This window comes from Bidens hawaiensis, unplaced genomic scaffold (genome assembly GCF_021521415.1).
Source record: "Bidens hawaiensis isolate Kalapana, Puna unplaced genomic scaffold, B.hawaiensis_p1.1 tig00026617_1, whole genome shotgun sequence".
Lineage (NCBI taxonomy): Eukaryota > Viridiplantae > Streptophyta > Magnoliopsida > Asterales > Asteraceae > Bidens > Bidens hawaiensis.
The window spans coordinates 149,274-164,950 of NW_027494281.1; the positions used below are offsets into that span (position 1 = coordinate 149,274).

The following is a 15,677-nucleotide window of genomic DNA, read 5'->3' on the forward strand; positions in this document are numbered from 1 at the left end:
ATCAAGTTCAATAGAGTGATACGGAGCATGGTGGAGCAAATTCCTATACATCAATGGAAATCGGAAATCAAGTTCAATAGAGTGATACGGAGCATGGTGGAGCAAATTCCTATACATCTTAGATAGAAAGAAATCCAACTTAAAACGAACTCTGGCTCTTTAAATATGTACGGGCAATGGTGTAACATGACGGATGTTGTGACAAACAAACACAAGCAATTTGTGGACTCTCTTAACATTCTATCATCTAGCTGGAGCTCTAACTATTGTAGGTTTTGTGTTGCAATCAGATGTCCTGGAAAGCTTTTTGAGTCGTTCAATCACTTTTAGATTAAAGTATTTTGTGGGTACATGAAATCAATATACGCGGTATACAATTATATGCTTGAACCCCACATGTATTCCCATTACCTGCAAGATAGTTACCATATGGGTTTTGGGCCTGGTATGGGATATGTTTTATAATCGTGTATAGGGTTGGGATTACCTATACTCCCATCCCAAACCCAACCCGTTGTAATTCCCATGAACAGTTGTCATAAATAATTTTCAATTATTTAAAAAACATTCATCTTTTCTTCAAGAAAACCGCGTTCGTGTAACTATTTGTGTTAGATTGTTTTTTTATTAAAGTTAAACAAATGAAAACGAGCATGCTTTGATCATGTTCATTAGGCTCGTTTGCATGGCCAACACCTTAAACGATCATTGACAAAGCCTTATTGTTCGGTTTAAACAGGTGAAACAGTGTAAACAGATCATTGACAAATGCTTATCTGTTTCCCGGCTGTTTTTTTTCAAAGGTTTCATTGATCGAATTTTAGTCATTCAAATCGATTTGGGTTTAAAGAGTACAAGAGCCATTCTATCTGTGACAGATTATCTTTAGTCACTGAGTTCAACTATATGATTTGCTAAGTTGTTGTAGTAAAGAAATTAAGTTGATTAATTTTCCTAACCATTTCCTCCACATAATATTAACCTCACAGCAAATATATAATCACAACAAATTTAAATCACAACAAACATACATTATTCACAATCCAATGCAATCTAATCCGCTTCCTGTAATCCATCTAACACAATCGAACCAACAAACAATCCACCTGCCGTGGCAACAAGCGTACCCGATACTACTGCTTGCACCGCCACCAAGACAGTAGAATCATCCGGTATAAACACAACTGCTAGTATTGCCGCCACCAGAACTGGCAGCGCAGCTGATGCTAAGCGGCCGGAGAATATCCAGCCGCAGATTCAAGCAAGCTGAGGAGCCCTAACTCCTCAGCTTTTGACAGAATCCCCAATTTCTCAATGGAAGATAGAGTAAACCCAAGCTCTTCAGCTTTCGATAACAACCCTGCCTTCTCGACGTTGCTCAATACTTTACGCTTCTCCAGCTTTTTGAATACGTCCACTTCTACTTCTTCGCTTCCTTCGAAGAACAACCCTGCCCCAAACCACTCCTTTTTCCATTTGCTGTCATACTTGTTCACCTGCAATCGTACTTAACTAGTTTTATACCCGTCCCATTCCAGGTATGCAAAATTAATAATGTTAGTTTTAGCATTAACAATTTAACATGTTAGTAAACTATTGATATTTAATGACTTTAATCGATACTTTGATTCTATAAATTAGTATTGCAACAGTCATCGTCAATAATGTTTAATCAAATTTTCAATTAATCAATTTTTATGCTAAGTTTAATTTATTTTTAAGATATTATGCCGTCTAAGCCTAAATGCTTATCCGATAGTCAAGAACGTAAAGAGGAAAATAGAAAACTAGTTAAGAAAGGCACAACTTGAGAATGATGTGTTAGAGACCATAGAATACAAATAGTTGATCAAAGGCTTTGCTTTTAAAAATGCTAGAAGAGCATCACGATTTGTTTAAGTATTTTAGTCAGATCAGTTTGCTAAAAACAACTTATTATTTTGTTATTATTATTATTACTATTATTATTATTATCATATTTGTCTAAATTATATAAGAGTTTTTGAGTTTGTATTATAAGCCTTTTGTCTTCTATGTCCCAGGCCCATTATCTTTTTTGTATTCTCGGGAAGGCCATGTTTCTAACATACAAACTAAACAAAAGTGTTCCCCCAAAATAAACTCGCAAACTAACCGAACATTAACAAACGTTAGAAAAACATATAACTTCAAACTAAAAAACACAACTATGAACCATAATTCTAATACCAAATTTTAAACAAAATGTGTACCAAATACCACCGAATGCATTGTTTCGTACCAGCATTTCGGTACGCAATCCGCCTTAGTATTTTTATTTCTCAATCTCTACCGATAGTAATCAAGAAATTAAAACTCATCAAATTCATTCGTGATCAAGAAACCATAATACCAAAATCGAAACATACAAAATGTCCAAAAACCATGTACAAACGCCATTACTTAATATATGAAACCGGTACCTAATATCCAACTAAAACTCTACATTTACTCAATCAGTACTAAAGAAAACATATACCGGTACGGAGATACCGATAATACCGAATTTGAAAAAGTGGGTAACGAATATCGTAGGTTTCGGTACTAGTATTCACGAAAAGAATCTCATTCCTACTTTCAGTAACTGAAACTGAAATATATTTTTTTTAAACTTAATAATTAACATTCAACTACTGGAAAACGATTACAATAAAGTGCAACTGAAATTGAGTTGAAATTACCTTCTTTTTCGGAGCCATGGCTAATATCCTGGATGATTTTTTGGTGGGTAACAGTGGACGGGTTGGCGGAGAGTTGACTGGTGAGATACGATGGTCAACGGTCTTGAGAAAAGCAGTAGCAGTGGTTGCAACCGCCATTTTTTTCAGTTTTCTCGAAGACAACTTCCACTAAGGTCTTAGTTTGCTATTGGCCTCACGATGTTCGGTGTGTGGGCCCATAATGTTAACAATCATTTGTTAGCCAATCAAATGTTGATAGCCCTATCTACCTCCTACAATTACCCAAGCTGAAATTACTACTTTACCCCTTGTATATTAATGGCCATGAAGACACCGACCAAGCTGTGGGATTTCCATGACATGAAGCTGCTTCAGTTTGGTTGGTATCGGTTTAGTTTGTTAAATCGGTGCTTGTTCTTAAAACAAATACCGGTGTAAGTGCTGATAATGGCGATACCGGTATCGATGTTGTTCGGTTGGAATCGTGTTCATATAATACTCTATTTTGAATATAATTATGTTTTCAACAGTAGTTAAACAAATACTGGTTCTAATAATATCGATACAGGCAACGATGTTGTTCGGTGGGAATCTGTTTGGTCTGTCACGGTATCAGTACGGTATTAACATTGTATAGCTAACGATACTAAAAGTATAATATAAATTGTAACTCGGTTTTCAATAAAGTTTATTTTAGAGTGTCAAGAAAATATAATATTTAAACACACCATATTGTTCAGTTGGATTCGGTTTGCTTTTGTAAGAAGGCCATTGAGCAGTACATGAATATAAATGTAGTTAGGGGCTGTTTGGTAGCCTCTTAACAGTCATTAAGAGGCTACCTCTTAATGGGCCATAACCTCTGAATGGTTAAGAGACAACCTTAAGTCTGAATGGTATGAATGGTGTATTTATAGTGTAACGATGTGCTTAGGATATAAGCTAACCTCTGAATGGTTAAGAGACAACCTCAAGTCTGAATGGTAACCATTCAGACTTGAGGTTGTCTCTTAACCATTCAGAGACAACCTCAAGTCTGAATGGTAACCATTCAGACTTGAGGTTGTCTCTTAACCATTCAGAGGTTATGGCCCATTAAGAGGTAGTCTCTTAATGACTGTTAAGAGGCTACCAAACAGCATATTAGTAAATGATAATTAACTAAATATAAACACATTTTTATTATCATTAATTAAAAGAAAAGAAGATAACTAAAACTAAAATACTTAAAATAAACTATGACATTGATCGCGATTTTGTCTTTTCCTTTCATTTGTATCGTTTTGAACTTTCGATCACCTACACTATTTTTTAGAAAACTCATTTTGCTATGTATAGTAAAAAAAATATTATTTATAATTATTAAGAAACAGTTTTATAGTAAAAAAATAAGTGGATTATGGGTCTCGTCAAACCCAAATAACTTTTAAACTGTATTATAACATATCATTTATTTGTGAAACCTTATCTTATCAAATCCTAAGTATATTAGTAACTTTCCTATAATAAATAAAATTAAAATCCGACATAATTACAAATTTTGTTCTTTAAACAAAGCCAATTTATGGATCGTGTCCCTTTTTAGTTTGTTTACAGGCGACATCCTTTAAACATTTTTTTCCTACACGTTATGTCCTTTACACTAACTGGGTTGGAAAAACTCAGTTAAATATCGTCACGTGAGTCGCATGTGAGGGCTTTTTGGTCTTTTCATCCATACCTGCAAATTTATAACACCCCCCCCCCCCTTCACCGTCAATAAATTTTCTCTCTTTCTCTCTAACATGTAACTTCGTCACTTCTCTCTTCTTTCTCTCTCTACGCCACCACCATAACCACACCATCACCATCATCATCGCAACATTGGACCACCACTCCATCACCGTCGCAACACCACAACATCACCAAAAAAACCCAATTAATGACACCCCGCCAACGTTTGATTCACCTCAAAATTCATCCCCAATCAATCGATACTTTTCCATCCTCCAGATCCGTCTAAGATCGACATCTGATTCTCCTCGTCTTTCTCGCCACCACAAACGTCAGATTCATCCGTCCGGTCGAAAGACGTTGGCAATGGTGAGTGGCAGCAGGAGTATGTGGTCCTGTGCGTACCTTGTCGTTGGATTGATCAAATTCCAGAAACATTCGTTAATTCTCAACCTGCATTTTGGATTACAAACCCTATGTTTGATGCCAATTTGGGGAATATCTGGGGTAAGGATGAGGGTAAGGTTAGGTTAGGTTAGGGGGTTTGGGCGTTGTGAAAGTTTCTCTACAACGGGGTGGGTGGGGGTATGGTGGCCGGAGTGGTGGTGGTATGGTGGTTGGCCTGAGTGGTTACCAGGTAAGGTTGGAGGGAGATAGAAGATAATTTGATGGGATGAAGATGAGTGTTGACTCACTGTAACTCAGTGTTTTTGTTTTTGTTTTATTGGTAGTATAAGAGTAAAAGTGTAATGACCATTTTACCCATCACATGCCATGCACATGTTGTCATTTAAGTGGGTTTTTCTAATCCATTTAACGTAAATAACATAACATGTAGGAAAAAATGTTTAATGTATACAGCCTGTAAACAAACTAAGAATGGGACACGATTCATAAATTGGATTTGTTTAAAGGACAAAATTTGTAATTTTGTCTTAAAATCCATAAAAAGATATAAATATTGAAAACGAACAATATAAAATAACTCCGTAATATATGAGATAAAAGCTAGTATTTGATAAACTATATTTATGTTTGATAAAATTTTATTATATTTGATTTTATTGGACTTGAACCCACAACTTCACAAATACTCGATGGGGCCTAGTTGGGTGTCCGCCCATCCTTTGGAACATCGACGTCCTCCTGTAACCATATTTGATATTTTATAGTTATAATAGTTGGATTGAAATGGTATATATTACTCATTGTAGAAGGTGGTACTTGGTACTTGTTAGGTCTACCAAGTTCGTGATCATACCTGGAAAATAATATATAAAATATAACTTTGTCTACTAGTGTTGTTCGAATATGTGGAATATCTTAACAGTATCTTTCCTGCATTCCTACAAGTTACATGTCGTCGCATACAATACTTCATTAAACAATTGGCAAAAGGGCACAACGTATCAATTAAAATGGTTTGTTATTAAGTACAAAATAATATAACTCATCTACTACATTCATTTACTATTTATAGATTTTCAGTCACATATCTTTGTGCGTTGTTTATAATTCAACTTATTTAAACGATAATCTTGTTAATTATGTTTTAACCCGCGTCTCAAAATTTCAACTTGAATTAATAAGGAACGTTGGTCAGGTGCATGTCTAGGGAGTAAAGCTTTAGGCGCTCCCACTTAGATAGGGCCTTCAGTCTAAACTAAAGTTAGACTAAAATAGAAAAACATACTAAATGATAAAAAAATGACTCTTAAATTATTTGAAAAGACAAAAATATTTGTGATTAATTGTTTTTACTTTGTAACAATAAAATTCGAAAAAGACCTCACATTCCCGTTTCTTTTTAGGCCTTCAAAAGAGTTAGACCAGCTTTATGCACCTCAGTTTAATCAAACGTGAATATAATTAACTTAAAGTCACATGGAAGTCAACCATGTTATACATTTGAAACTACGTATATAAATAAAACTAGTATACTATTAAGCTAATATTTTCTTTTCGTTTAAGGGTGGTACGGTTTGATCTCTTAGGGACGGTAGGAAAATAGCTTTAAGTTAAATTAGTTTTATCTTAATTATTTTTCCGTTGAGATTTGTTATCGCACGGTTTAGTATTTGTTTGTCATTAATCATTAAGTTTATCTTTCAATGAGTATTATGTATATAGGGGAAAGTTAACTTACAAATGAGATTAACGTGCTAAACGTGAGAACACGTTAATTTCATTTGTATTTGATCCAAACTCTACGTATATAAACCCTTCTTTCCTTTGTTATTTTGTATCTAGTTTTCTTTTTCGTAAGTCGATTAATAAGAAAAGCTCTTCGAGAAGCAAACCGTGAGTCTGTATGTGCGTGTTTTGTTGTTCTCGATACCCACTTCTAAGTTCAACATATACCTTGTTTGATTATATCACATATTCACATGCAATGATGAATATAATAGAATAAATGAGTTGAGATTAATGTTGTTATCAACGTCCAATTAATGGTCTGTGAACAAAGTGACAAGTTAATATTATTCATATAATTGTCTACTAATGTCGATGGAATAAGTGAAGCATTGTATAGCATCTTTTAGTATGACTCTATAAATACTTGGGAGATGCATTACACACTTTCACTAACCAAAACCGTTTGCTTCTTGTAACGATGTGGTTGGCGGTGGTGTTAGGAGTGGTGCCGCTACTAATATGGCTCTTGTGTTGGTGGAATGACTTATGGTATGGACTAGTTACGAAAACTCTGCGTTCATCTGAAGGCGGCACCCATCTGCCTCCGGGCTACATGGGTCTTCCAATCATCGGTGAAATGTTCACGTTTCTTTGGTACTTCAAGTTCCTTCGTCGTCCTGACGATTACATTAACTCCAAGAGGAGCAAGTAATTACATATTATAATTGTTCCCTTTCGGTTCTTGCTATCATATTGTATTTAAATTTTCCATTTATATTTATATGGTCATTTATTATGCAAATGAATAGGTTTGGGGATGGGATCGGGATGTACAAGACACATCTATTCGGTAGACCATCAGTGATCGTGTTTTCACCAACAGCGGCCAGATTTGTGTTTCGAGATGAGGAAAGCTTCATATTGGAATGGCCAAACGTTGAACTTGTAGGTAAGAGTTCACTAGTTGCGGTTCATGGGAAAACACACGCCAGGCTAAGAAGTTTTGTTTCTAGAAGTATTAACCAACCAGAAGCTCTTCGTAGGATCGCTAGTGTAATGCAACCTAGCATGATATCGGCCCTTGATTCTTGGGCCAAACGTGGTACAATTACCGCGTACAATGAGATCAAGAAGGTTACATTTGAGAACATTGGCATGTTTTTTGCTAGTTTCAAACCGGGACACACTCTTGATATGCTTGATGAATACTTTATTGGATTGGTTAGTGGGATAAGATCCTACCCAATGAATATACCAGGATTTGCTTATCATCACGGCCTTCAGGTTCTATTAATCTCATTATATTTTTTTTTATAGTAACTTAGTTAATAATATACTTTGCGGGCATGTTATAACTTTGTGACAAATTAATTTGATAGTGTCGGAAAAAAACTGTGGCGATTTTTAAGGATGAGTTGGAGAAACGGAGGAAGAACGGGAACAGTGAGTCTATGAACGATTTAATGGACGGTTTGATGAAGTTGAAAGACGAAGAAGGGGGCCGGTTAAGTGACATTGAAATTCTTGACAATATTGTTAGCATTCTTCTTGCTGGCTATGAATCAACTACTCTTTCCACAATGTGGGCTGTTTATTATCTTGCAAAATACCCAAAAGTTTTACTAAAGCTTAGGGTATGTCTAAACCTAATTGCTTTCTTAATTATTATAGTCATGTTCATGAACTTTAATTCTTATGAAAGTCTTGCTTAACTACGTTAGGACGAAAGTATGTTTATCAAAAGTAGCAAAAATGAGCAATTTGTTACAAGTGATGAGATTTTAAAGATGAAATACACCATGAAAGTTGTTGATGAAACAATCAGAATGGCAAATGTCGCTGCGTTTGTGTTTCGCACAACAACAAAAGATGTTAACTATAAAGGTGTGTGATGTTGTTTTAAGTTCGCTATTCAGCTTGTACGTTCTAAAATAATTTTTATACTGTAGGATATACTATACCGAAAGGATGGAATGTAATGTTGTGGATTAGGTATCTCCACACGAATCCTGAAAACTTCAACGATCCATTGTGTTTCAACCCAGAGAGATGGGATGTAAGTCCCTTGCGAAATTATAGTGTTTGTTTTTTATTTCTGGTTTCCTCATATACTATATCTCAATGTATCTTAAAGGCATCGATGGCGCCTGGAACATACCAAGTGTTTGGCGGTGGAGCAAGGAATTGTGTGGGAAATATGCTCGCTCGCTTACAACTTGCCATCTTTCTCTATCATTTGTCCACAGGATACACGTACGCAATCATTTAAGTTTTGTTTCATTTCATGAATTCGGTTCTAAGATAGATTTCAATATTATGCAGGTGGGAATTGGTGAATCCGGACGCAAAAGTGAGGTATCTCTCACATCCCAAACCTGAAGATGGTGCCGAAATTACCATTAAGAAACTTTGAAATTTAATTTTAAGATTTCAACTAGTTTTAGCTAGGGAAAAACCGTCAACAATAACTATTGAAATAAAGACAAGATATTTGTCGTTACAACTTACAAGTATTGCTAGAAACGTTTGTGATTACACATGTATTAATGTATAAACTTCTTTTAGTCTTGACTGCTATAACATTAATATCAAAATGTCAAACAATAATTCAAGTTGAAATTGACGATGTTTTAAAGTGTGACTTCAAGCTTTTAAAAATGTGAACGCCTCACAAGTGGCCTCCATTGATCTTCTAAGGACAATCACATTTATCACAAAAGTCTACTTATTTATTTAGCGAAAAGGTTAGAACAAAATATAAGTAATATATAAGCTCAAACATTACAATGACATGCGGAAGGAATGATACCAGAATCTTTAAATGATTCCGATGGACAAATCGACAATGATTAGCCTAGCAATCTTGACATAAGGGTTTTAAAAGGATCCTGGTTTTCACATAACTTAAGAATAAAAACACAAAAAATTACAAACAATTTACAGGAAAAAAGAGATGTATGTTAACTAGAATGGGTGTATGAAAACAAATCCCCTAAAAAATGGGCTGTTGTGGTGCCTTTTTTGAGGTTACCTACCACCTACGTGGTAGCCTCTTCGTTTTTTCTTTAATTTCATTATTCATATAAAAAAAAGAAATTATTAACCTCGATACTCCTAAATCCGTCACAGTACTTTTATACGACTTAAAAGCTGAGACATAAATTTTATTTATTTCACTAGTGTTTAGTCATCAAAACTTCTTAATGTCAGAGTCTGATGACAAAGTATGTCGGATAGAACTTAATTATCGAAAATCTTAATCTTGTATTAATTATAAAGAACTTATATATTTTATAAAAATGTTATTTAACAAAAAGCATATTCAACTAGTGTTCTTGAATATGCCGATTGCCTAACACGTGCAAATGGAATATTATATATATATATTTGACTTTTCTTTAGTAATCATATTTAATATAATTAATAATTTATAATTATAATAGTTGGATTGAAATGGTATATATTACTCATTGCAGAAGGTGGTATCTGGGTCTAATAAGTTCGTGATATACCCGGAAATTAATATATAAAATTTATAACCTTGTAAGGCTTGTATAGTAGTGTTGTTCGAATATGTGGGAACATATTAAGAGTATCATCTATTTTAACTGGTAGGAGCTAGTGGACAAGCATGTATGCCTTGTTTAATTGTATCACATGATATAATAGCATTATATAAGTTGAAAATGTTGGTAACATCATCCAATTAATGGTATATGGTTGTCTTCTAGTGTCTATGGAATAAGTGAACCATTTTATAGCATCTTTTTAACAACTTTGCAAATACTTCGAGTTGCATTCCATAGTTTCACTAACCAAAGAGAGAGAAAAACGCTTACTTTTAACGATGTGGTTGGCAGTGGTTTCAGGATTGGTGCCGGTACTATTATGGCTTTTGTGTTGGTGGAACGATGTATGGTATGGACTAGTTACGGCTACTTTGCGATCATCTGAAGGCGGCATGAATCTGCCTCCTGGCTACATGGGTCTTCCGATCATTGGTGAAACGTTCACATTTCTTTGGTACTTCAAATTCCTTCGTCGCCCCGACGATTACATCAATTCCAAGCGTAACAAGTAATTATATGTTAATATTGTTTTTGGTTTTCAGTTTTTGCTATACCGCCTTTTATATAAGCTTTCATCTTATGCTTATACGATCATTGATTATACAAATGAATAGGTTTGGTGATGGGATTGGAATGTATAAAACACACTTATTTGGTCGACCATCAGTGATCGTGTTTTCACCAACAGCGACAAGATTTGTATTTCGAGCTGAGGAAAGCTTCGTATTGGAATGGCCAAATGTTGAACTTGTTGGGAAAACTTCAGTAGCTGCGGTTCGTGGGAAAACACATGCTAGGCTCAGAAGTTTTGTTATTAGAAGCGTTAACCAGCCAGACGCTCTTCGTAGGATTGCTAGCATCGTTCAACCTAGAATCATATCGGCCCTTGATTCTTGGGCTGAACGTCGTACAATTACCTCATAAAAAGAGATCAAGAAGGTTACATTCGAAAACATTGGCATGTATTTTGCTAGTTTTCAACCGGGACCTACTCTTGATATGCTTGGTGAATGTTTTGCTGGATTAGTTAGGGGGGGTCAGATCCTACCCACTGAATACCAGGGTTTTTTTATTATCACGGCCTTCGGGTGCGTTTTCTTCTCATTTATGATCGATTCTTCAGTTTTTGATAATAATATTCTTTGTGTGCATGTTATAACTTTGTGACGAGTAAATATTTTGGTAGTGTCGGAGGAAGGCCATTGCGATTTTCAAGGAAGAGTTAAGGCAAAGGAAGAACAACTTTGAGAATGAAAGTAATGAATCTGTGAAGGATTTAATGGATGGTTTGATGAGGTTGAAAGACGAAGAGGGGGCCGGATTAAGTGACATTGAGATTCTTGACAATACCGTTAGCATTCTTATCGGTGGCTATGAATCAACTACTCTACCATGATGTGGGCTGTTTATTATCTTGCTAAATACCCAAAGGTTCTACAAAAGCTTCGGGTACGTTACGCCTTATTCATGTTCTAAATGCTCATCTTCTCCAATTCTAAAGTTTTAATTGTTTAGGATGAAAATATGTCTCTTAAAAGTAGCAAGGATGATCAATTTGTTACGAGCGATGAGATTTTAAAGATGAAATACACCATGAAAGTTGTTGATGAGACTATCAGAATGGCGAATATCGCTCCATTTCTCTTTCGCACGACAACAAAAGATGTTACCTATAAAGGTTTGTGGTCGATGTTTATTACGTTCACTTATTTATCGTGTTCTTGTTAAATATTGTTTGTCGTGTAGGACATACAATACCGAAAGGATGGAATGTAATGCTCTGGATTAGGTATCTCCATACGGATCCTGAGAACTTTAATGATCCATTGTGTTTCAACCCTGATAGATGGGATGTAAGTATCTAGGTTATCAAGATTGTAATCCTTATTTTGGACTTATATTATATATATATATATATTATATCTTAATGTATGATCCTAAGGTATCAATGACACCTGGAACATACCATGTGTTTGATGGTGGATCAAGAATCTGTGCAGGAAATATGCTTGCTCGTTTACAAGTTGCTATCTCTCTATCATTTGTCCACAGGATACAAGTAAGTAGTCATTTGAATATTGTACTATTTCATATATTGGATACAATTGTTTATTGTTTTCTAATTAAAATGGATATTGTGCAGGTGGGAATTGGTAAATCCGGATTCGAAAGTGAAGTATCTCTCGAATCCAAAACCAGAAGATGGTGCAGAAATTACCATTGAGAAACTTGAATTGTGACTTTTAGATTTACAACACTTTTAATGACTAGCAAACTCGTCAGCAAAGTGTTGTAGAATGCCCAAGAAATATATGCTAGTGTGTTAAAAGTGTGATTTCAAGCTTTTAAATCAAAATCATCTGTTTGACTAACTTTGGAAGTTTGGATAATAAACAAAGTAATAGAAACATATGTCTTGGAATTACGAAATCTCAGCGTTTAGTAATTTTTTGAAGTCTTGAGATTATTACAAGCTCGTAATAAACACATATTTTTCGCTTAAAATTCCATGGGAGAATATGACAAACTACAATGTTTATACAACTTTTAAATGCCACAAATCACACAGTTTGAACCAAAAGTTCAAAAGTTCAAAAGATCAAAAAGATTGGGTTGGGGTGTGGGTGGGATTTAGGTTATGTGTAGTGGAGAAGCTACAAAATGGGACGATTTTTGACACGTGGCAAAAATGGGCGATGTGTAGCCCCGGGGGAGGTGTTGTAGCCTAAAAATCGCCCCTCCCACCAATAATTGATAGCCACGTCATCATCACCATAACACAAGCATGCGACATGTTTGTATCGCCCCGCCCCTTTTATCGCTCAAGGCCGGGGTCGGTGTTCTCACCCTCGTCGCCCACATTTGTAGCCCTACTACACATGACCTTATGGATGTGAAGAATAAAACAACACAGAGACTAAAAACTTTATGCTCCATGAACTCGAGGCGAGTTCTTTACATGCTACGGAGAATTATGATGGCCACATAACCTAATTAATGGATTCAAATGAGGATCGGAATGTTAAGAATAACAAAGAAAACGACAATTAATTAATTTCAACATGATTCTGAAGATTTTTCTTGATTTTTATTTAATAAGCAAATCGCGAGCTATCACCTTCATAAGGCTGATTAATTACCACATTTAGTGTCTTATATGTTGTTCTTAATTTCTTTCTCATTCAATTTTAACATTAGAAATCATAACACTTAGTAATGGCCATTTGCAAATACATAACAATATTTAATATATGCAGTTTATGCAATTATGCTACATGTTATTACCAAATGTACATTTTAATATAATGTATAATGTACAAATGTTGATTACAATAACTCCTTCCATCAATTTTCATTTGACTGAACCTTTTGAGTTACCAGCACACCTAATGAAAATGCAAAGATTGCAATCACAACAATCCCTTTATTATTTTTTAATTTCTCCATTGCAAGTTTTAAATATAAACCAGCCTCTTGCCTCCATTTCTCATCAATATACATTCCATGCTTCTCTTTTTGATTTTTTTCACCGTCTTTGTTATCACTTCCATCTTCATTTTCTTCTGTATCCGATTTACTTTCATCGTCTTTGTGATCACTTTCATCCGAATCTGACTTACTTTCATCTGTTACCGGTGCTGGTGATGGAATGTTGTCATGTTTCATCTCTTGGTGTTCATGTTCAACTTTCTTTGGGACTGAAATATATAGTATTTCACCGTCAAGCTTCCCTGTTATGTTTTCTGTGTCTGCGTTTTTTGGCAATCTAAAACGTTGTGCGAATCGCTTGTATTTATTCTCTCTTACCTGCCTTTCTCCACTAACTATTAAGTGAGTTTTGTTATCGACTTGAAGCTTAAGCTCTTGCCTCTTGAAATCTACAGTACAAGAGTAACCATTATTCTGTTAACATAATTTCTCTAGTTATTTATATACTTCTCATGATAAAAATCATTTTTATTTGATCTAAACCCCTCTTATTTAAACGGTTTATTAGTCTTCTATTTAATGGTATTCGGTTCATATTCATAAAAAGAGTTGCTCATTGTCATGAATTCTTGATCAAGCTATCTGTTTTCGTATTCGTTTCTTTTCTTCTTGTTTCTTGTCTAACATGTGCCATATATATATTCTATCAAATATTTTGTACAATCTCTTATATATGGATCTGGATCATGTGTGATGTCTAAAAAAAACATTAAAAGGTGACTCGTTTAACACGTTGAAAATCATCCAAAGTCTATATATGTTTCATATGTTTTAATCATTCTATTTAAAAACTTAATTAGTAGTGTGTTAATACTATTTATTTTCTTATGATTAAAGTGTTGACTGTTTATAATAAAGCTCTAAAAAGACGAATAATAAAGTGTTTGCAGGTAACTAATCTAGTCCAACCAAGTATATTTCAACCGGATAAAGTGACCATTATTGACTTGTTACTCAATACGGCTTACCCGTCATTTTATCTAATTCTCTAAAATATGAATATAACAATAAGATGAGGAGTTTGATGTACCCGGAAGACCAACAAGGAGGTAATGACCCGTTGAGTCTTCGGTCCATGCCGCTGGAGGCACGAACTCTTCAAATACCAAACTACTTGAGCTTGGTTTGTTATCAAAAGGCGATCTTCCTTGGACGTTTGCCATCGATAATAAAGGACAAGTAATTTTTAGGGTATGTTTTGGAAGTATATAAGTGAAGATATTAATAATGGATGTTTAGTTTATTACATAATTGGGAAAAGGAACAAGTTTTATATAGGGCATGATCATAATTTGTATTTGTTACTTTGATTTCAAGAGATGGTAAGGATATATTGAGACACCTTTTCTTGCAAACTTACCAATTTTTGTTCTAAACTTTAGTGTTTGGACATTGGTTTAGCCTGCTTCATCTTATCTATTGTCTTTGTTTTGTTTTGTTTTGTATGTCCCTTTGGGCCCAAGTTTCGTGGGTTCAAGGCCATCTAGGCAAATAACCATTTTGGCAGAAGGTTTTGTTCAAGAATAGAATAAGATTCCAGTTTACGAAATGGTAAAGGTTAATACTGGCATGTAGGAATTAAAAAAAAAATTAAAAACAATCAAGTAATAAAAGAACGAGAAAATTATGATTTGTGCTCCTGGCTATATGGGCGGGGACACAATGCATGTCTGATTTTTAAACAAATAGTTAACTGACGAAAGGGCACACTTGTGTGCGCCCGAGAACTACGAGGGCACTGATCTTTAAATTTAAAAATCAGACCTACATTGTGCCCCACCCAAATAGCCCAAAGACACAAATCATAATTTTCTCTAAAAAGAATACAATATACTTTTATTTATAATTTCTATTTTTTGAATATGGAAAATCATAAAAAGTGCTCAAAATGGGTTATGGTTGCTATTTGTTATTGAAATATTGACTACTTTGTGTTTGACGTATTCGCATGTGTAGCAAACTAAAATTAAATAACTTCTCACATAGCATAACATCGGATGCAGGGCTTTAAACGAACCGAATTAAATAAGACCTTGTTTGTGTTTGTTCGTTAAAGTTTTTGCTGACAAAG

The 15,677-nt window shown here is 34.7% G+C and overlaps 3 protein-coding genes and 2 pseudogenes across 5 annotated transcripts; 3 read left to right on the forward strand and 2 right to left on the reverse strand.

Moving 5' to 3' along the window:
- Positions 1 to 1,004: 1,004 nt before the first annotated feature.
- On the reverse strand, positions 1,005 to 2,961 carry LOC143573728 (uncharacterized; annotated as a pseudogene). Its single transcript, XR_013142482.1, has 2 exons — positions 2,700 to 2,961; positions 1,005 to 1,496 (listed from the first exon to the last, which is right to left on the reverse strand). The product of XR_013142482.1 is annotated as an uncharacterized LOC143573728 (transcript).
- A 4,014-nt stretch (positions 2,962 to 6,975) lies between these two features.
- On the forward strand, positions 6,976 to 9,004 carry LOC143573729 (ent-kaurenoic acid oxidase 2-like). The gene is made up of 7 exons (XM_077058527.1): positions 6,976 to 7,256; positions 7,358 to 7,832; positions 7,928 to 8,182; positions 8,270 to 8,432; positions 8,498 to 8,604; positions 8,683 to 8,801; positions 8,871 to 9,004. The coding sequence occupies exons 1-7, from the start codon at positions 7,027 to 7,029 to the stop codon at positions 8,959 to 8,961; spliced, it is 1,440 nt and encodes a 479-aa protein (XP_076914642.1). The 5' UTR covers positions 6,976 to 7,026; the 3' UTR covers positions 8,962 to 9,004.
- Positions 9,005 to 10,103: 1,099 nt separating this feature from the next.
- On the forward strand, positions 10,104 to 11,513 carry LOC143573718 (ent-kaurenoic acid oxidase 2-like; annotated as a pseudogene). Its single transcript, XR_013142478.1, has 3 exons — positions 10,104 to 10,625; positions 10,732 to 11,143; positions 11,304 to 11,513. The product of XR_013142478.1 is annotated as an ent-kaurenoic acid oxidase 2-like (transcript).
- Positions 11,510 to 12,357, forward strand: LOC143573719 (7,8-epoxymelianol synthase CYP88A154-like). Its single transcript, XM_077058521.1, has 5 exons — positions 11,510 to 11,566; positions 11,633 to 11,795; positions 11,864 to 11,970; positions 12,118 to 12,176; positions 12,261 to 12,357. Exons 1-5 carry the CDS (start codon positions 11,510 to 11,512, stop codon positions 12,355 to 12,357), a joined length of 483 nt encoding a protein of 160 aa, XP_076914636.1.
- A 1,082-nt stretch (positions 12,358 to 13,439) lies between these two features.
- Positions 13,440 to 15,066, reverse strand: LOC143573730 (18.1 kDa class I heat shock protein-like). Its single transcript, XM_077058528.1, has 3 exons — positions 14,637 to 15,066; positions 13,738 to 13,995; positions 13,440 to 13,668 (listed from the first exon to the last, which is right to left on the reverse strand). The coding sequence occupies exons 1-3, from the start codon at positions 14,767 to 14,769 to the stop codon at positions 13,463 to 13,465; spliced, it is 597 nt and encodes a 198-aa protein (XP_076914643.1). The 5' UTR covers positions 14,770 to 15,066; the 3' UTR covers positions 13,440 to 13,462.
- Positions 15,067 to 15,677: the final 611 nt, after the last annotated feature.